Raw genomic sequence first — 21933 nt, 5'->3', positions numbered from 1 at the left:
CTGGTGTCTGACCGATTTCTGGGCTTCATTCACTCGGCAGCCCTGTTCCCTGCTGCTCCTCCGGGATCGAGGGCCAACTCTTGCCATGGACTGCACCAGCCTTCCTCCTGCTCACCATGCTCAATGTCAGGGTGATGAGGTTTTTCCTAGGACGATTATTTAATTCCAAGACTTTCTTTACTCCACATTTTTCTGCTAGAATTTTACACGGTATCTTTATTTTCTACATATTTACGATGATAAAAATATACCATATATCTGCATCAACTGATAAAATGTATTTTTGCATGGGAAACCTTAACATGCAAAAGCCAGATTGGATTTTAAAAGAAATATTAATCTTTCTGTAATATTTTTGAACAGCCTTATAGAACTATACAGAGCACTGTATGCCTGCTGCTATTTCTTCATTTATAAAAATAGATTTATAGGTTAAATAGGTATAATTCTTTGTTAAAGTCTCTGGAGCTTTTACACTAAGTTATAAAGAATCGTATTTCATTTGTATAGTATCCTTTTGGTTTCATGCCTATTAAACTCGATGGGAGAGTCTCACCCCCATGTGGTTTTACTAAAGTAAAATGAATCACTGAATTTAATATCAAATGATTTACAGTGGCTCATGCAGGGTTAACTCAGAGGCAGCAAAGCATGAATACCTGTCAGCCACTGGGAGTCCGGAAGGGCTGAGAGATTAGAAGACTATTTTAAATGAAAAATTAGAAGCAGAGAGGGAAGATTTGTATAGAAAATGAGATTCAGGAACCGACAGTGGCTTGGCTGTGGAGCCTCCACCTGGAGCCCGTTAGCGTTGCTTGTGTCCACGCAGGCAGAGTATTAGCTGGGCTCCAGGACTGTTGCTCTCCCCAGCCTAGTTTTTCTTTTTCCTTTCTTTAAGGTGTTTCACGCAGCACGCTTCCAGATAGTGGAAGAATCGGAATATTTATAAAGTTGTAAAACCGTCAACCAGCTTCTCGAGCGTCTCCAGGGTTTTATGAAAGCGTGGCAACAGCGGAGTAAGATGGGGAAGGAATGCGTGTTACATCTGATGCTAATTTGTACGCTGGTGTTTTTTAGCTGACAAGAGTCATTCGACCCAAAATTTAGAGAGTGAGAGTGCTCTGTGTGTGTGTGGAATTCGTAATACCTCTCCCCTAGTTAACCACAGCGCTGGTGAAACTGTATCCCCGGGCGGCAGCCTGGGAACTGCTGCCTCCGCGCGAGACTCCGGGGCCGCCTTTGCATCCCGCGCGCTGGAGCGCTCAGGTTTCTCCAGGCTGAAACTGAACTGAAGTGGCAGCTAATAACAGCCTAAGAAAATAATATCACCGCTGATTGTTTCTTCCATTGACTTAATAAGTTGGATGAAGTGAGGCAGGAATAGAAGAGGAAATAACAGAGGTGTTTGAAGTGTTTTGCTTAGAAATATCTCACTTTTGCACTGTGAAGCACAAGTGACTATTATTTCCACTATCACTAGCAATAATAATAACTCGCATTTACGTGAAACCTTTCATCTTAACAGAACACAAGCCTTGCAGGGAGCACTATGCATTAAAGATTGTTCTGTTGCTAAGCGGAGCGCGCAGCTTGTGTGGCAGTGGCAGAAGCCGTACAAACGCCCCTTCTGTTGATGGCGTGGGGAGTTTCCTGGGAAGCAGAGTGTAGTTCCTACTCCGGGGTTTGCCTGAAACTCCCACGTGAGCTTCCCTAGATCCTGAATTTAATTACTTTATGGAGAGCAGCTTGGTGGGACCGTGGCTTTGGACAGAGCAATATTCCCAGGGCATGGCTGGGGCTGCGGTGCTGATTGCGGGAAGGGGAGTGTTGTGACCGGTGGTCCAGAAACGAGGGAGAGAACTAGGAGGAAAATAGAAAGCTGTCTTGGACGCCAAGCAGAGAGGCAGCCAGCCGGGTGCGATCGGCAGGCCAGTGTGGAGAGAGGCTTGGTCACTGGCAGGGGTGATGGATGGGTGTGTGCCAAGGTTTGGGAGGGCAGAGGAGGACAAATCCCTGCGGAGCTCTCCTCCCCAGTGCCTGCTCTCACAGGTTTCCATGTATATGGACTAATGCTCCTTCCTGGCAAATAATGGAGGACTTGGTCCCAAAAGCAATTTCTCTGGCATGAAGAGACATTTCTTCTGTGTTGTTCCTCTTAAGTAATTCATTGGCCGCGTCCCCGGGGTGCGTCAACCCAGGAGCCGGCGGCTTTCCCTCCCCTTCTCCTGCCGCGCTGCGTGTGGGGCTCTGAGGGCAGAACTGAAAGATGCCCAGGTCTGTTCCCTGCAAACCTGCACATCCCTAATTAACCAAAATAAGTTAAAAAACTGCCAGTGACTATTAGATTTATAGGGAGGGAAAAATTAAACATGGCTACTAAAATCTACTACAACAGAATCTTGTTAGCACTAATGTTCATTTATAGTTTGACTTCCCAGCATTTAATTCCTTCTCTGCTGTAACAGAGAGCCCGACAATTTAATACCTTAAAGATGGCTTTATGACTTGTTCAGCTGTAAATCAAACTTTTAAAGTTCATAAAAATTGTTAAAATAAAAAATGGTTTAATGGGAATGTTTTATGGTCCATAACATTATTATAGCTGTTTTATTCCCTCTGCATTGTTACTTTAATTGGATCACAACAGGTCTTGAGATTTTCCATTTTTATTGGATAAAATATAATCTTAAATCAGAACGACCCAAAACATCTTCAATATGTCTTTTGATTTATCACTCCTTTCCTTCCGTCCCTTGTTGTTAAACTAGTCCTGGCCCACTCCGGAGTTCGACCGGACGGGGAGTGCCTCTCTCCTGTGAGACGGCAAGGGGCACCAGCAGGACTTCTTCCCCTCTGAGCTCCTTGCGGGGCCCGGAGGGTCGCTGCTCTCCGCTCGCTGCGTAAGCAGCGGTGTCCTCGGGGCGGAAGGCGGCTCCTGCTGATCTTTCCTTCTCTCGCTTTGCCTGCCCAGGTGTCAGACCGCTCGGTGGTGGCTCTCGTTCCCAAACAGACCTCCTCCTACAATATTCCTGCCTCCGCCAGCATATCCCGAACGTCTATCAGTAGATACGGTAAGATGCGGAGTTAAGTGGTGGGAAATTATGGTTCACAGACAGCGACCTGCCGTTCCTGTTGCTGCATTTAACATTTCAGAGGCAGCCCGGAGCGAGGCAGGAGCAAGCGCGTTGGTGCCGGCTCGCGGTGTCCCCTGGTTTTAACTGAGAGCAGCAGTGTCCCGGTGGGGCTGGGATCGAGGCTGCCTTTGGCACGGGAGGGCAGCGCCCGAGGGAAGTAGATGGATAAACAGCAGCAGCTTCCTCCACGGAACCACTCGCTTCCCGCTGCTCAGAACGGAAGGACGTGTGCCGGACCTGCCAGAAAAGTGTCATTGGCTCCCGGTTTTCTGCAAGGGCTTTTCCGCCTCAGAGCAGAACAGCAGAAAGACGAGAGAGGCTGAGAGGAGGGAGAAGGAAAAACGAGGCACACCGGGGCGGCCTTTGGGAATGTGCATCCTAGGAAAGCCGAGAGAAGGGCTTCTGGCTGACGGGCTGGATGTCCGCTGCTGCCTGAGCCCTGCTGCCACCACGGGACAGCACCGGCTTCGTGCCCCTTTCACGTACCCAGGGCACAGGAGAGCAGTGCCCAAGACCCTCATCAGCTTCTCCTCTAAGAGGAAGATCCTGAATTCCTAGCTAATGGGTCGAAAATGGGTAACAACAATCGTAACTCAGCATGTTAGGATTCGCACACCTGGGAATGCATTATTTGCATAATAGCGTGGTTAGGCACTTTACAGATGGTCCCTAAAGAGTTTACATTGCATAAATGAGTCTGTTAGGTGCCAGGTGTGCATTTACAGCACTAAATCCACAATGATTGTAATAATATGCTTCCATAAAAGGTAGCAGTGGAAAATTCTCTAGCACACTGATCTTTCATTATCTTTCTTTTTACACAATATTTTGCAAATGAGAGCTCTCCTGACAAACTTGTCTCCTTGTCTTGTTTATAGCTCCCAGAATAATTTTTTTCTCAAGCAAGGGTGCTGAAAAGCCATCCAAATGGTAAGAGGGTCTTTAGGCAAAAGCCGTGTCAGGCTCTGTGTATCAGAGAAAAGGCCGTTTCTCACTGTGAAATGCAATGCACCCAAGAGTGTCCAGTGCTTCCCACTCTTCAGGCGATGGAAGAATCCAAGCTGGGTCACACAACATGAGTCTGAAGTTCTCATTGATCTATGTCAGGTGGAAAAGCCTTTGCAAACTACAAATATGAATTATCATCGCTCATGTTAAGATTAATACTTCTAATTGTGCAGACAGAATTTAAATGAGATACTTATTTACTTTCTGCATTATATATCAGTACAGAGCTATGTTTAAAAATAGAACTACTAGATGCTTCCCTAGCTGTCCCCCGTCTTTCTCCTTAATTACATCAGTTGGAATACTCATTTATCTAAGCCTTAATCAGGGATGAAAATCTAGCTAGTTTTGTAATGACTCCTGTATTTCCTTCTGCTGATTTATGATTGATCCCCTTACCCTTGCTGGGAAGGGTGAGCAGCGAACTGGAAGGTTAAACTGAGGAAATGCCGGAGGTTCGCAGGGAACAAAGACATTTAGCGAGAGAAGAAGCGAACAGTGCACTGTTATGTGCTGGCCTCGCCGAGCTGTTCTGCCCCGTGTCTGGGGCTTGAAGGAATCGTGGATTGGACCCAGGGAGGCACGTTCTTTGGGAAGTTAAATATATCCCACATCACTCCATAGCTTCTAGAGCAATTACGGGAGAAGCCTACGGCTCCTCCGCTTGGAACTTGCCCTCTCTGGCCGGCGAGGAGGGCAGGAGCAGGGAGCTCAGCGGGAAGCGCATCCCCTCCAGCCCAGAGGATGAAACAACCGGGAGAGGATGTGTTGCTGGCCTGCAGCTTGGTCTGCAGTCAGCACTTGGCTTGATCTTTTGTTGCTCTGATGAAAGCCTCAGGAACAGAACTGCTGCTTTCGCCACTCGCGGTTTCTGCCCTTTGCGCTGGTTGTGTTCGGCAGCTTGTTATTAGTTACACAATACCCACATCAAGCCTCTGATGCTGCAGACTTTCATGCGTAGGGTTAGCGTCCATGAGTTGTAACTCGTGGAGGGATCTTCTGCAGAACTGTACTGTTTCTGCTCACGTAAGCAAAGGATGTGAATGACTTAGGAAAAGTTCTACATCTGAGTGAGAGAAGAGAAAGGCTTGAGGCTAAGGGACTCCATGATTTTGGCATTAATGAGCATGATGGCGTCACTGAGAAGGGGCAGGCGAATGAGAAAAAGTGCTTCCTTTGAGTATGGCTGACTTCTTCTCCTGTCTTCCAGACTCCACCTTCCGGTACACGGGCAGCCCGGACAGCCTGCGCTCCAGGGCTCCCATGATCACCCCGGACCTGGAGAGCGGGGTCAAAGTCTGGCACTTAGTTAAAAACCATGACCATGGAGACCAGAAGGAAGGGGACCGGGGCAGTAAGATGGTGTCTGAGATCTACCTGACTAGGTTATTAGCTACAAAGGTAACTGCCTTACACTAACATTTGCTTGGGAAATGTATAGAGATGCCCTTGGTGCCCTGCTGGCCCTTGATTAGTCTTATGTGTTCATTAGGGAAGCTCACCTCCCGGTCAGGGATCGTGCCTGCTCTGCATCCTGACCTCCCAGGGGTTGCGTGTGTCCTGCGCCAGGGCACACTGGTACAGAGACAGAAACGGCCCTGGTTTCCTAATACTGCAACCTTACGGTTACAGTTATATGTTAATGTTATAGCTGTAATGCTTCATTCCTTTCCGAGGTATTAAAACTCTGAGTTGGAAAGACACCACAGTGCCTGTAAATTACCAGCTTCCTCTGCCAGAGAAGGTCCTCCTGCCTTTCAGTGTGCGTTCGTCACCGTAGATAGCACAGGTTTGATTCGGAAAGCGCAAGAAACTGTATTTCACCTTAGAAATAAAGAGCAAGTGCAGCCATGAGTATCTACAGCCCAGAATATTACCCCAGAGCCCTTGCACGGTGCAGTCAGCGTTACTAAAGAAGGAGACCTCACCAATTCCTGCGGGATCCGTAGCTATACGTCTGTGGGGCTGCGCAGAGCTAGTAACACCATCTGGCGTCCCTCCTGCCATTGCTGTTTAGCCAAGCGTGTGTACGTCCCGCCCTTCACCTTGTTGCTTGCTGCTCCCATTAGGGTACACTGCAGAAATTTGTGGACGACTTGTTTGAGACGTTGTTCAGCACTGTGCACCGAGGCAGCGCGCTCCCGCTGGCCATAAAGTACATGTTCGATTTCCTGGACGAGCAAGCAGATAAGCATGGCATCCATGACACAGATGTGCGCCACACATGGAAGAGCAATTGGTAAGCATGGAGGAGGGGAGCGGAGAGGGGACAGACTTGGCTATTGAGCAGTTATCCGTGTCCTGGTACAGAAGAGATGGGGGCAGAGCTTTGGGAAGGGCTGGAGACAAGAGTTCCGTAGCATCAAAAAATGAAATAAACCTCAGGAAATAGATAGGTGCCGTTAGGTCCCTTCATTTGTTCCTTAAGCAGACACGGCATGAGCACACCTTCACGCACCCTGCGACTCCCCTGCACGAGCCGTGCTAATGCTCTTCAAGCGGCACCTGTGCTGCCCTAGTGCCCGTGCAGATGTGACGTGGGGCTTGAGTCTGATTTGCACCATCCCCTTCCACGCACGAGCTGGAGCATGGGTGCTGGGTTAACCCGAGACCTGCTGCCTCAGAGTCCCCTGCGCCGCTTTCCTTTGGACAGTGCAGGAGTAGAGACGGTCTGGGTCAGAGCTGGGAGCTGAGCTCGGTTCCTGAGTCCCCGTCCACGGCTTACATCCACCCCTCTGTTCCTACCCGTGAACCACGAGGGAACGGTGGGCTCCGGCAATCCCTGGTTGCACAGAGCTGGTCGCTCCCAGGACGGGGGCTCCCTGCCTTTCCTTGCATGCATCTCACTGTTGTGGGGGGGGGTCAGCGTGTGCTCGGAGGGATCGGAGCTGCCCCTTCCCAAAACTCTCCTGGAGCTTCTGGGGCCTCTGGGCAGGGAGAGGAGGTGGCGGGAAGGGGGAAAGGAGCCGGCACCGTGTGCAACCGACTCCAACGGCAGCTCAGCTCAGCGTTCTGCAAACAATGGGAGCTGCTACGTCTCTGCCGCTGCTGTTATTTTAGGATTAAAAGCTCCATGGGTTAGAAATTTACCTCTGTGAGGCAGGAAAAAAAAGCACAACAAATGGTTGCTCCCTGAGGACTTTGTATTCTCCCCCCAGTCCCTCATGGTTTAAAAAGCCTCTAATCATCACGTCTGCAAAAGCTGGATTCCCTGCTAAGACTGTGGGAAGCTAAAAACAATTTATTGAAAGCCTTAGAAGAGAAGGAGTTATTAGGATAAAAATGCTTGAATCACAAATATAGATGACACTTCTTAAAGGTATAAAAAAGAATGTGCCAAACAGCAGAGATTATTCTGCCGGAGCCGTCAGACCATATGGAGCCTGGTATTGTCCATCTCTACCGAGGGTCAAGGATGGCATCAGGAGAAGGTGAAAACGTCAGGCTCCAAGCTAACTGCTGTGCGGAGCACTTTGGTAGGGCTTCAGCTGGTCCTCTGGAGACCGGCTGGTGCCTGCGTGTCCCGGGAGGCACCTGAGCGCTGGGGTCTGGGGAAATGAGGTGGGGGGAGCACGGTGACTTTTCCCAGGTATTAAGCGGAGCGAGTGGTAAGAGGCTCACTGGCTTCTGGCTCCCGCAACGGGAAGAGGCCGCTGTATGTGCCCCGCGTCGAGCAGCGGCGTTGCAGCCGCCGACCCGCTGGACGAGTGCCTCGAGCTTGGCCAGCTGGGTTGTAGGATCACCGCTGTTGGGAAAGCAGCAGGAAGGTTTGGGAGCTGGGAAGGGGCGCTTCAAACGGAGCACGTTTCGGGGCTGGGGGGCAACGAGTGGGGTCGTGCAGCACCCCTGGAAAGGGAAGTGTTTGCTGGGAAGCAGAAGGCAGGTGGGACCAACGCTGGTGGAAGTGCAAGAGGTGGCAGGGCTGTTTGCCTGCGGTGTTGTAAGAGTTAAGGCTGAAGCCTTCGGTGCAGCTAGCTGGATAGAGAGAGTTGAGACTTGAAAGGTAATAGAAAGCAGCAGCTGTTTTTTTGATCCTGCTATACAGCCAAAGAAAAAAGGAATAATAATTCCCCTTTGATTGCAAAGGCCTCGGGATTTGGGGACAAAGCCTCTGATGCCTGCTGCACTGCTTCCCCATGATGGACTGCAGTACGGCCAGGCAGCAGATGATTAACGTGGACTCCGGCAGCATCTCTGCCCCCGGCTCAGCCCTGCACAACAGACTCTCGTGTTAATGAACTCCGTTTAATGGACTCCTGGTGGAGCCTCTCGTCAGCACCAGCACACACAGCTCCGCACAGCCTTGAAAGGACAGCCTGCCCCGTGCGTGGCAGAGCCGGCCCCGCTCCTGCCTGGGCTCCTCCGCTGCCCACCGCTCCACCTGCGCGCGGAAAACACGCAAAGTGACTGTTCTTACTTGTTGACTTAACATTAATTTTGTTTTTCGATTTCCCTACAGCCTTCCTCTCCGCTTCTGGGTGAATGTAATCAAAAACCCCCAGTTCGTGTTCGATATCCACAAAGGCAGCATCACGGATGCCTGCCTCTCGGTTGTGGCTCAGACCTTCATGGATTCGTGCTCCACCTCAGAGCACCGCCTGGGCAAGGACTCCCCCTCCAACAAGCTGCTCTACGCCAAGGACATCCCCAGCTACAAGAGCTGGGTGGAAAGGTGAGCGTCAGCACGGGGTGGGAGCCGCGTGCGTGCGTGGCTGGCTGGTGCGCTCTGTTCCTGCCACCTTCCCTGGGCCGAGTCGCTCCAGAGTGGCAGCTTTGCTCTTGATGGAGGGGTGGGTGGTGCACCAGCGCTGGCTCTTCCAGTGGCACAGCTCAGCACTGCCCAGCCTTGCTGCTCTTACTTTCAGCACCCAGTCAGAGGTTAAATCCCAAAGAGAAGAGGGGCATTTTGAGCCTCCGTGTTTCTCATGGGCTCCCCTTTGCCTTTTATTCTCGCAGGTATTATGCAGACATTGCCAAGCTCCCAGCCATCAGCGACCAGGATATGAACGCCTACCTCGCGGAGCAGTCGCGCCTGCACTCTGCCGAGTTCAACATGCTGAGCGCGCTCAACGAGATCTACTCCTATGTCAGCAAGTACAGTGAAGAGGTGAGTGTCTCTCTGGCTATGGGCTGCAGAGTCCGTGCCATCTTCATGGCATGCACGGTGTGAGAGAGGACTCTCACTGCAGCATGGCCATCGCTTGCATCCCTGCTGCCCATATCTGTTCTGTTCATGCGCAAAGAGGTTTGGGTCCTGGCCATGCCAGTAACGCACTTCCCAGGAGACTGGAGAGCTAAAATACTGTGTGAGCAACTGAATTCCTCAGCCTTGGCATTTCCCCAGCGCAGCCCACTCCTAAATGCAGTAGAAAATCGTCATGACCCAGTGAACCTCCCCAGAAGCATCCACGTCTTTTGGGAACAGTGTGGCACAAATCCCATGTTGCAGTGATGCAGACTCCTATTTGCAAAAAATTCCTGGCAGCATGAGCTCCTTTAATGAATGCATCACTTGAAACCAAGTTCTCGCCATCTGTTCCACCCCTTCATTTCAGTGTAAGAAGAACCTATTTTGCAATTACATCCATTAAAAGGAAGGTTTTTGTCATTTAATTGCATGTATGCATTTGTGATACAATGCTACAACCATTTTCCGATTAGGGTCTAAAATCTCATAACTTTCATGCTAAATGAGACAGGAAATGTAGAGTCCAAGGTACAAGAGTGGGAACGACTGCGTCGTGCTGGTAATGTGCACTGAACAGTCCAACAAATAAATCAGCATGACTGTGGAATGGCACAGCACTCGCCGCTTTGCTTTGCCATTTATTATTTAAGTTTCTTTGTTGGAGCAAGGCTAAGGGAAGGGATTTATTGTAACTGCAAAACCTCAGCAACTGAATGTTGTGTGCAACCTGGCTGGAAGGAAATCTTGAACCAGAGAAAGGTTTGTCGGTATTGCACTGTCCCAAAGTCATTAACTGTCTGTTGCTACTCTGTCGCCCAAGGAAATACTAGGCATTGCTAGTGCCAGTACTGTACGCTACACCCGTCCGAGAAATCTTCCCATGGTGCCATCACGGCTGGATTTATCTGGTGCTTTTTACTGAGTCTCTATCTGTCCCACTCATGCCCATTTTGAGAAGCTCACGTCTTTCTGAATGCACGCCCAGCTCTATCCACCCCCTCTCTTGCGCTGACTTCTTTTTCTTCTTTCTCTCCCCCCCCACCCCTTTTTTTTTGGTACCAGCTCATCGGGGCTTTGGAGCAGGATGAACAGGCACGTAGGCAGCGTCTGGCATACAAAGTAGAACAACTTATTGGTGCCATGTCTATTGAGAGCTGAAGAAAGGCTGTGGTGCTCACAGAGAAGAGCAGAGTATTGCAAGGACTCTCGGGAACTAAGAGCAAGAACAAGCGAGAAAGGCACTGGACACACATAAATACCGAGGTGTTTTCTGGAGGGAGCAGACACTGGCCCAAGGACTTGCTGTGTTCAAAATTACACAGAATGCAGTTTGAAGAGACAGGGAAGAAACAGACAAAGCATCTCAATCAAAATCAAATCAAGATGGATCAATTTTTCAAGTATACATGGAAAGAAGGAACCTGGAAAGTCTGGATGTCTCCATGACTGCTGCTTTGCATGAAAATTGTTTGATGTATATTAGGAAATAAAACTTTATTTAAAGGTTTTTTTAAAAAAAAAAGAAAAAGAAAAAAAATAAATAGAACAAAAAACCACAGAGACCACAGAGATAATCCTGGCAACACAGCTCAATTCCAATTTCTGTCTTCATGAGATTCCCGAGGTATGTGGCTCAGACATTCTGCGAATGGACTCTTAAGCCAATAGGAAAGTTTGGAAAATGGAAAGTTTCTTCGTTCTGGGATCTTGTAAAACTATGAGCACAAGTTTGCACCAAACCTTTTTACACAAGTAAGATAACAGTTTAGCCAGGAAAAGGTTCAGTGGCAGAGTAAATTATAGGCACTAGAAGGAACTTTACCTGAACTGCAAAACCATCAGTTCATCCAACCTGTCTTGAAATCCAGCTTTACCTATGTATTTATATAGTGTCTATATATATATATATTTTTTAAATCCCATTTACTGTTGAATGAGGAAGGATCTGATTTTAAACGCTTTCCCCTTTTCGTTTCCACTCCCCCTCAGCCGGCGCCGGCCCCGGCGCAGCGATGCTGCGGTATTCCTGGAGAACGGCCTGGCTGTCGTGGCGCGCGGCGCCAAGGCAGCGGTGTTCGGCTGACGTTGGCGCGTTGTAGTTCTCCGCAGGTACAATGGGAGCGAAGCCGCTTGGCTGGCTGCTCCGAGCCGAGCGCAGCCGGGGCGAAGCGTTCCTTGTTGCGTTCCGGTGGGTTGGTGGTGGCTTGCGGCAGCCCCATCTGATTTCGTGCAGTAAAAACAAACAAAACCCCGATGTTTACAGTGAGCGATACTTGAAGAGCCTGGGCTTGGCGCGATGACGTATTTATTGTTTTTCTGCTTGCCTCGCAGACGAGATCAGAGCAGGCTCCGTTTGCCTCTCCCCGTCCGCGTTCGCGGTGCCGCCCTGGGCCAGGCAGAGGAGTCGGCTCCGCTGGGGAGAGCAGCGAGCCCTTCGCCCTAGGCGGCGGGAATCCCGAGCAGCGCCCCGCGTGCCGCAGACGTGCTGTCCGTGTGTCCGTCTCAGCGTCCCCTTGTTGCATTCGGTCCCCGCTGGCCGCCGCGGCCCGTGCTCGCGTGGCCAGCGCAAGACTAACGTCCGTGAGTGTTATTCCTGTACAAGACGCCAAAGCTTCCGTGTCCCTTCGGAGAGTGCCAGGAGGGGAAGGACCCCTGTAAATATTTCCCTCTGTAATAAATATTGATATTTGTGCAGGCCGCAGCGGGGAGGGCACGGTGATGAGGCCTGAGGCGAGAGCAGCGCCAGCGTGCTCGGTGCCGCCCGCCCGCCCCGGGGATGCCGGTGCCGTTTCCACCTGGGCTGTGATGCTCCAGGCATCCGGGCTGCGAGCCGAGCGGCCGTCGGGGCTCGGCCCCGCTCACGCCGTCTGCGCCGGGCACCGGCACGGTGTGCGGGATGCTCCCCGCGGCAGGGCCGGGCCGGGCCGGGAGCATCGACAGCCGGTCCCAAAATGAGAAGAGGGTGTGAGAAGGGCCTGCGTGTCGTTTGCCGGAGGCTCCCGCGCGTGCCGACCCCGAGGGCTGCCGGCTCCCGGGCTCGAGCGTGGTGAGGAGCGGAGCCAGCGACGGGGGGAGCAGCATGTAGAGAACTACTCAGGAACCTTGTCGTTTTAACTACCGTTCGCTAAAAGCCATGCCAGCCCTCTTGCTCTGGGTAGTCCACTTCTGTGAGGTTCTCTGGGCCCTGTTAATAGTCTGGAAGAAATACTGACGACTGACCTCGTGCAAGAAGCTCTTGACACTTACAGCAGCCCGTGCGTTGTACCTGGAGGGCTCTGGTTTACTGAGATGTGCAGGGCGCTGGCACAAAAAGAGAGAATATAGGAAACGGGGCGGAATACGTACGGCCTGTTAGCGGGAGAACCCCTTCCCGGGGATCCTTTCCCTGCGCAGCGACTCTAATTCCGAAGACAGCAAACGTAGACGTGTCGCGACTGTCCTGTTAGAGGCTGGCACCCCCGCGGCGAGCGTGGCGGCGGCGGCTCCTCGCCTGCCCGCTCCTTGCTGCTGACGTCGCAGGTGGTTGTCGAGTGTCAGGTTTTGAAATCCCCCAGAAGATCTAATTTTTTTACAGGTTTCTCTTGCTGTCATTCGCAAAGGCCCAGCATCTGGCTTACGTGAAGGTTTCCAGATGTATATTCCAGTTACGGTCGTTGTTTTGAGTATTCATATTCTCCGGTTATTCAGATTCTTCCTCAAATTCCGATGGTACGCCGAACCCCCCCCAAAGGCAATGGTAGCCAAACACTTGTAAATGTTAACCTGAACAGTTTTTTCCATAGGATTCACAAAACATGAATACTGCCCAAAGCAAAGACCTGCTTTCCATCGCCTGGATGCTGGTGCCAGTGCCGGCTCAGCCACGCGACCTGCCTCGGGACCTCAGTGTCTGATCTTCTTCACACCAGTTTGCAAGGCTTTTGCATAACTGATTTTAAGCCATTTTCCTCCTCCTGGTCTTCTGGCGAGGAGCAGCCGATAAGCAGCGTTTTGACGTGCCCCAGCGTGGCACGTTGCCTCGGTAAAGGCTGACGTCCCGGCGCCAGGTCCTCCGTAGGTGCAGGTGCCCCACGTGGCCCTAGTGGCACATCTGCATCGTGCCGGTGGGGTTGGCTTGCAAGCAAGGGTCAAGAGAACCGACCGCGTGCCGCGTGGCAAAGCGAGGGCGCCGTGTGCCGGGCGCGAGCGCCGAGGAGAGGAGGTGGGCGACGGGGTGGGTTTTTGTGTGTTGTGGGAGGAAACGGAGCAGAGGAGGAAACAAAAACCAACAGGAGCGCTTTGCAAAGCAGTAAACTATTAAACTTCCGACTGGCCTCCCAAGGGAAGCGGCAGAAACATCTATTCTTCCATCTTTTAAAAGGGATGGTGTAGGGAATGGCACGTTGCTGGCTGGAAGGGATGGCCTATAAATAATCTATCAAGTGTCTGCTTACGGTGGTTGACATGAATTATAGATCTTTACAGGCAGTTACATGGAGTGAAGCAACATATCCCTTTGGGACAGAGCCCTTGTAATCTGCTGCCCTGTTTGCATCTGACTTTTCAGTTACTCCTTTGGGAATGGGAAGCTTCAGATCTCCACGTGGAATTTTCTTTGCGCTTGCAGCAAACTGGGCTCGGGGGTTGGTCAGGAGAGGGCAGTGACTTTGCCTTAGATGAAATGATTTCACATCCCTCCCATTGCCCCCTTCTTCATGCACAGCTGGCTGGGAGGAACAGCTTGGTGTTTTGATTCTCCAGTTCACTTTGTTTCAGGTATTTTGACATCAAAGTGGGAGACGTCATTTTCTGGGATCTCTCTGTCTGGTGTTACTGCTTAAATAATTCCATTTAATCTTCTGCTCATGAGCTATCAAAGCACCCACTCCAAGGGGGAACCAGGTGCTAATCAAATGCTTCTCCACCTTGAAAGCCTTTATTAAAAACCCATAGACAAGAGCCTAACATATAAGCAAGCTTGTCTCGGCATGAAGCCCCACCGTAGAGCACCACAGGGCTGCAGCCCACCAAAGTACAGAGGATGTGGATGGACATCACGGTCCGCACTTTGCCACAGAGGATGAATCCGTGTTTGAAAGAAGGCAGGAGAGATCGGCACAGCCAAACTGCTGAAGTCTTGGTGGGATCCAGCTGCGTCAGGAGCCACCGTGAGAACCCAGCATGGAGAAGCAAGCTATGGGCAGAGCCTTGCTGCTGGTAGGAAGCATCCTGGGCAGAGTATGTCATGGGGGGGGGGGGGAAGATTATCCACCTAATGAACCTGGTTTGAATGTGTAGGATGGCAGTCCTTCCCCGCAGGGTCTCCTCGGTGCTGTGACAGAACAGGGACACCAAGGGCAGCCGCTCCGCGCCAGCGGCAACCGAGCCCTTCATCACAGCAGTGCCTTCAACACACTGTCTTAAACTCCTTGTGACCCACCCCCACTTAAATTATCTAGCCTACCTTTAAATGGATTTCACCAAAAAATACCGTAACGTGTGTAACAATTTGGGTGGGTGCATCGAGGACAAAAGCAAGAGGACTTAAAACTCTTGGGTTGCGTCTTTGCATGCTGCCAACTCTGAGTGACTGTGCGAGCCGCTGAAGTCCTCATTTGGCGGTCTGGAGGGCTTCCTTCACTTGGCGGTCGTGGTGCGCACACGAGGTCTCGCTTCCAGAAGCCCTGAGCCGCCAGCAGAGACGAGGAGCGTCTCCGAGAGCGGCTCTGGTAGGTGCGTGTCAAAGCCGGTGCCTGCCGCGTTTGCCCCCGGCCGCAGCCCGGCGGCGCTTTAGCCCGTCCCTGGCCATCCCCCGTTCAGGCGCCGGCGCTGTCGGAGCTCACCGTCACGAGGACTCGGCTCGCCAGGCTAGACCAGGCTGACTGGAGCAAGCTGGGAGCCCAGGGGAAGCTCACTAGCGCCTGGACCCTGGAGAGAAGGCAAAAACAATGTTCCGAGAAGGATGAATAGCCGACACCGAGGATGCATTAAAATGCCACAAAGCTTCAGCCATCGTATTCCCGAATTGCACCTCTACCGTAAAGCCCAGGCCAGCGGCGCGGCGGGCGGCGGTGCTGTGCATAGTTCCTTGCTCGGGGAGCAGCCGGAGCCACGGAGCAAACGTGTCTGCAGCGAGACCCGGAGCCAGCGGCGGCGCTCGGCGCAGACATGGCGGGTGCTTTCTTTTTTTTATTTAGAGGTTAGATGGGGAAGTAATTTGGGCGAAAGATGCCGCCGTTCAGGCTCCGCTGGGCTGAGCAGCCCTGGCTGCACGATTTACACGTAGGTCACTCAAATCAGTTTTGCAGGGGAAGAGGGGGGAGCCTCCGAACGCGGTTTCCTTCTTGCAAAAGGCTTGGTCGGCGTTCAAGGTGCCCGTCCGCCCGGCGGCGCGTGACGGCAGGTCTGCCTGGCGGCGAGGACCTTCGCCCTCTGCACGCCTCCGATTTTGAGTTAAATTTCCCCGCTTTTCTGCAGCGCTCCTGCTCAGCTGCTGCTGGGGCTGCCCCGACGCCGCTCCGGCTGCCCCGTTCGAACGCGGTGGGACGTGCTTTGTCCATGCTGTGAACGCTAAAGTGTCCGTGTTCACCCCTCCAGACCCCCGTTTCCCTGCGTGTCGCCCATTCCTTCCTTTCTTTCCGTGTAAAAATGGAATATAGTAACGAGGAGGTTCCTGCAGCGGGTGGGAAGGTGCTGGTAAGGCTTTCAGGTTGCATCCCGCAGGGTGGACGATATCCCAAAGTGCACCAGGGCGCCCGAGGCTGCCGGATCAAATTGGAAATCTCCGCAGGGCTTTTCCTTGGAGATTTTTCATGCCTCTGCTGCAAATGAGCTTGGGAGTTTGCACAGCAGCTTCTCCATCCGACATGTCCATCTCACAGGCCGGGCAGAAGGAAGACGCACCTTGAAGAGGAGCCATCAAAAAGCAAACGAACTGATCAGCTGATTTTGCCAAATTATTTCACGGGTTCAGACGATACTGCAGTGAAATATCCTTCTAATATTGATGAGTGTTTATATGTTTAATGGCACCTTGGGGCTGTTACGAGAAGTGGTGGGAAGCAGCAAGGGGAAGGGAATACACAGGTACTAAAATCTCTGGCATCCCCCAAAACGAGACCCCTGAGGTTGTAGAATGTGGAGTTATTAGTCGTGGAACAGATTCTTATCTTTTCTGACCCGCTCCTTAAAATAAATAAATGCCAGTTTTAAGGGATTTGTGCATTGGGGGGGGAATGAATTGATTTGTGTCCTTACCCCTTCCACCTTCCTGTCCTCTGGCTCCTTCCCCTCCCCGTTATACTTGACACACTGGAGTTCTGTATTGTATATTTTTTTTAAGATGATTGTCTGGTTTTTTTGTTGTTTTTACAAGTGTTGTGGAAAAAATGTAAGAAAGTTTAAGTATTTAAAAATGTTCCAAGGAAAAAAAAGGGGGTTTTGTTATTATTCTAATATATTATTGTGTACCTATTGTAAATATGAAACACTCCTATTTTGCAAGGCAAGGACTCACTTTGTACTGTTGTTATATATAAATAAAGTTTACTGGTTAAAAAAAGAAAATCTCCTGAGCGTGTCCTTATTTTCTAACACGCGGTGGGTGGCATTTATTGCACAAGCTGGGTGTATCGGTGAGAAATCTTTACTGGCCGAATCACGCGCACGGTAAATTTGAGCTGCCTTTCCCCGCGGAGCCCGAGCTGGGGAGGCTCCTGCCGTCCTTGCAGCCCGCTCTGCTTCTGGAGACCCTTCGGTGCAAGGTTTTATCATCTTCCCTAAGCGTCCTTCAGCTCAGAAATGTCCTGCGAGACTTGCTAGCCGATCATGTGGGCAAGAGGCAGCAGGGCAGAGCTGCCTTCCCGCAGAGGCTGCTGCCATCCCGGGGTCCCGGGTGCGCTTAGGGACCTGGCTCCTCAGGGCAGGAGATGCAAACGCTGTTCGTAGATGAAAGTCGGGATGAGTTCTTAGCGTTTTTCCTTCCTTGAAATTATTGGTCCTCGAGGTAAAATGCATTTGCTTCCTTTTCATAAATTCAAGCTAGCATTTTAGCAAACGCTGAGAGACATCTGCCGAGTAGCAGGAACCAGCAAGTGACTCCTTCAACAGCTGTCTGTCAACTTTAATGACCAATATGGTTGCAATTACAGCAATGAACTTTCTCTAACAGCCCAAAATTACTCTGGATGATGGTAAGTGACAGAAAAATGGAGAGCCTTAAGGAAGCATTAAAAAAGAAACATGGGGATCTGGAACAAGAGGTCTTACCGCTTTTTCTAAAGGGTCTTACTCTTCTTTTTTAATTAGGTATTAAAGAGGATAAATCTAATGCAGAAGGCAAAGGCGCGACACACTGCGGGTCACAGCAGGGAGTTCGGTGCTGCCCCAAGATGTGGTTTTTACACAGACGTTTGACACCGAGTCCGCTCGTTTTAGTGTGGCGCTAATAAGGTGACGTGAAGCTATTGCAAATGCATCACGTTAGTGACACAGTCTGCTCCTCCGGCAGCTCAATTTATCTTATTTTCCTCAGATTGAGAGCAAAGCTTGACGTAAACCTTGAAAAGGCAACTGGGCCGCATCCTGCTGTCTCCCCCTGTAAACCAGCGGCTTTTAACCCCTGCAGAGCAGCCCCAGCGCTGGCCGTGCCGCGGCTGTCGCGGTGCTGACGCAGGGGACGGTCGGGGCAACGCTGCGGGAATTTTTGCATGATTTTGGGGGCTGGGAAATGAAAGAGGAGCTTGGTTTTAGCTTGTGCCTTGGGCCAGCCTAAATTTATACCAAGAGAAAACATGCAGAGCGTGGAGGTTCCCCAAGCTGAGCTTTCCCAGAGGCCGGGGGAGGCGGAGGGGTGGGATATTTGAGGGCAGACCTCCCGAAACGCCGAGGAGTTAGGCTGGGCCGGCTCGCTCGCGGCCCGGCGCTGCTGCTAGGGACGTTGGGGCCAGCGTGCGGCCGCCGGCGGGATGCGCGTCCCCGCCATGCGCAGCCCTCGAGAGGCGACGGACCCTTCCGGCGCCACAAAGCCAAAAGACATTTCAAAGTGAACCAAAAGCACTAAGTATGGGGTCATCTGCATTCACCTGCGCCTTGTTAATGTATTTAATGTAATAACTACACTCAATTAGAATTACATTTTGTCTGGCGCGCGCTTCCCAGGGCTTTATCTGCCCTGACAAGGTCAAGTGATGCTTAATAAGGCTGCAGAAAAGGCAGCGGGCTCTGGGCTCCGCGCCGGCGCAGGCAAGCCGAGGGCCGCAGACGACCGCTCTGGAAGGAGCTGCGGGAAAAGCGGGTTTGGGATTTATCGGGCCGGCGGCGGCGGCGCCGTGCCCGTGCGCGGCTGCGCTCCCTCCGCGCTGCGCTGGCTCTCCCCGCCGCTCGCCGCTCGCCTTCGCTCTGCCGATAGCGGAAGGGCTCGGGCAGCCTGGTGCCGGCTCTTCAAGCCCGGTTATCAGGGTGAGCTAATGGAGGTGACGTTTTTAATTATCAAATACAAGCGTGGTATTAATTTTGACCTGTTTAAATCCCAACATCTTCTCTCTGCAGCGGATGCTTAGCTAGAGGGTGACATATAATCGTATTTAATCAGACAGTTATCTTAAAATGGCAATAATAAACACAAAAACCCTATTGCTTTTTATTCCAGTAAACATGCTCTGTGCTGTTACACCTAAGCGGCTAACTCATTTGTAATGGGAATTCACTCTGGGCCATGGGTGGCAGGCAGCGAAAGGCGCCCAGCAAATGCCAGCTCCGGAGTGGGGCTGACGCTCCCAACGTTCCCGCCGGCGGCTCAATCCCTCCCGGCGCGGCGCGTTCATGCCTTTCCTCACAGATACTGCCAGGGAAAACACGCGGAACAGAGCATAAAACGGGCAAATTGCTGCTTTTTATGAAGCATTTGGTGCCGGTGGGTCAGCTGGGACCCTGCAAGGTGTCACGGTCGCTGGCGGCGAGCTCAGGGAACTGCTGGTTTGGCCTCAAAGGGATGAAGAATTATTATTTTAGTGACCTGCCAGAAGAGCAATCTTATATCTACCCTGATATACAGATATGTGTGTGCAGGCATGTGTACATAAATAATTTGAATGTATTATAATGTAATATGAAATAGATGTGCAGTGTAATTCAAAATGAATGTGTCTATTTATATCCGCTGCGTAACCCAGCATTCACCCTAAACTTACTTACAATTGCAAATATCTATGCCAAAACACAGCATTTGTTTTTAGTTCAAAATCATACTTATGAGAACGGAAACGGCTCCGGTTTTATTGCTGCCTCGTAATTATCTCCAGTGCGGGAATCTAATTGCAAATGTTCAGCGCTGCCCCGCGGCGAAATGTCTAAGGAAAGGGAAGGACGGCCAAGCTTGAAGTGCGCAGGTAGAACTGAAATCCGTGGTAATATTTGATAATTAGGAACGTCTCTGTCAGCTTGTCTGGGCATTAATGAATCAGGCTGTGCTTTTACACCTGATTACTGGAGTTTTATGCCTGCTGTTTCGCCTGTATTACTGCCGGCAGCGGGCTTTCCGGTCGGCGGGAATAATGTTTGGGGGGTTTATAAATATATCCCATCCTGTCCCTGATGAGCCCGCGGCTGTTTTTCACCCGGTTCCTGCTTTCCGGGGTGCTGCCGCCCGGCACGAGCCCGCGGAGCTGCAGCACCGCGCTCGCCGGGAGAGTTGAGCCGCTCGGCTCCTCCTGCGCGTTCGGCCCTGCGAGGGGTCGGGGCGGTCTAGCGGGGCCGTTGCTCTCGCTCGAGCTTTTGCACGTGCTGCTGCCGTCAGCTCGGCACCGCCCGGGGCCGTACAGCCGTTCGTGGGCCGGGTCGCTGACCCTGCGCGCATTTTACGCCTGCTCGAACTGGGGGGACGCGGCTCGAGGCCAGCGGCGTGCAGCGAGCGGTGCGCACGGACGGGGAAGCGCCGGGATCACGGCGGCGCCCGTGGGGAAGCAGGAGGCGCTTTGGGAGGGATCAGCAAGGATGCGGCCGAGCTGCCTGCTCGGGAGCGACGTTTGCAACCGCCAGTCCGAATGCAGCGACCATCACCGTAACGCCGCGCTCAAATGCGCGTTTAAGACACGTCATTCAGCTAGTGCATGAGCGAATCCTGCAGCAAGAAACGCGCCGGGGCTGGCGGGCGACGGACGCGACGGCTCCCGGAGAGTCCTGGGGAAGGTGCCGCCGCCTGCCGCAGGCGCCGCCCAGCCGAGCACGTGGAAGGAGCCTGAAAACCAAGCGGCTCCCGCTGGCGCCTCCCATCCGGGGAAATCCCAGGGATTTTCCCCACTAGCAGCACAGTGCAGCTGGGCTGATTACTGCCATTTCAGGGCTCGAAACCAAGCCCGTGCCCGGAGGACCGGGGCCATGGCAGCCCCCGCCGGTGCCCCCGAGCTGTTGCGCTGCCCCAGGGCCTCGTTACCACCCCGCCGGCGTTAACGCGTGCGATTTGTGCATACGGTCTAATTACCGGGATAATTTATGCTGCAACTGATGGTAGCGCAGCGCATTTGCTGCTGCGGCTCCCGGGCTCCCAGGGCACGGCTCAGCTGCTCCCAAGTTTTCGGAGCGTTTTGGGTCACACCAGCCCCCCGCCCTCCCTCTCGCGCAGCATCAAGTCAGCACACGACAACCCGGGGAAAGGAAAGAGCAGGGAAAAACCGTGGCAAGATGACAGGGAGCCCCGGGAACAGCAGGGAGACCAGGAGCAAACCAAGGAGCCAACAGAGTCAGCAGGGAAAGTGTTAATGCAAGAAAATAAAGGAAATGTGGGCAGGAGCAGGGGAAAGTAAAAGCACAATACTGCAGGGAAACAGCCTCGCTCGCGTTGCTGCAGCTCTTCCACCAGTGTTTCTGCCACCTAGTGGTTTTTCCGCCTATTTTTTTGAGTCACGCATCCCTAAACGGTTCCTCCGGGAAGTGCGGAGCAGTTGGGAAATTGCACAGAGGTAAATCGCTGGGTGGGTTTTACAGGGAGCAGAGGACCGTAAGGAGCAGCAGCCGGCACCGGATCAGCGTTTCGTGGGGAGAGAGCTGCGACCTTCGGTTCTCAAGCGCCTGTTTGCAGTGCGCTCGCCCCGGGCCTCCCTGCTTGTCCTGCTCCCGCGCTGAGCACGTTCCCGACTCCGTGCACGCAGGCAGCGGGGTGCAATCCTCCCTGTCAAGCTAAGGAGCCTGTAGTGGTGAGCTTGGAGATCCATTCCGGTTTATTCCCCTGCCACAGATTTAATTCTGATAACCCCAAAGATCCAAAAATGCTGAATTTGACACTCCCTCCAAATCACGAGTTTGGACCAAAACATACCGCAAAGGCTACTTTCTTAACAAGCTCTCTCAGAGCTTTTTTGAAGATTTCTTTTCAAGATTTGAATCTCCTCCCCCAGACCCCAATAAAAGGTGTCTAATTTTGCCAAGGCTGCGAGTTTTCCGCTGCTGCTGGGCTGGTGACAAAGCGGCGCGGTGCCAGGACGTCCGCAGGGAGGAGTGCGAGCTGCCGGCCCTCGGCAAGCGCTGCCTTCGGGAGCACCGGGACATCCCGCGGGAACGCGAGCTGGCACGAGCCTTTTGGGTGCTCATGCACTAATTGGCTGGGTGCTCGTGCATGAAGCAGCGGGG

At 52.3% G+C, this 21933-nt stretch overlaps 1 protein-coding gene across 1 annotated transcript in view; it reads left to right on the top strand.

Annotated features, from left to right (window-relative positions):
- Positions 1–11258, top strand: part of PLXNA2 (plexin A2) — a 196427-nt gene extending 185169 nt beyond the window's left edge. Inside the window, exons 27-32 of the mRNA XM_067310519.1 lie at positions 2972–3071; positions 5353–5543; positions 6212–6381; positions 8602–8814; positions 9099–9249; positions 10393–11258. Of these exons, the coding sequence (XP_067166620.1) occupies positions 2972–3071; positions 5353–5543; positions 6212–6381; positions 8602–8814; positions 9099–9249; positions 10393–10488 (921 nt within the window). The 3' untranslated portion in view covers positions 10489–11258. The remainder of the gene's footprint in view (positions 1–2971; positions 3072–5352; positions 5544–6211; positions 6382–8601; positions 8815–9098; positions 9250–10392) is intronic.
- Positions 11259–21933: the final 10675 nt, after the last annotated feature.

This window comes from Apteryx mantelli, chromosome 25 (assembly GCF_036417845.1).
Source record: "Apteryx mantelli isolate bAptMan1 chromosome 25, bAptMan1.hap1, whole genome shotgun sequence".
NCBI classification, from domain to species: domain Eukaryota; kingdom Metazoa; phylum Chordata; class Aves; order Apterygiformes; family Apterygidae; genus Apteryx; species Apteryx mantelli.
Note: the sequence above shows the minus strand (reverse complement) of the source record. Positions and strands in the feature narration are given on the sequence as shown.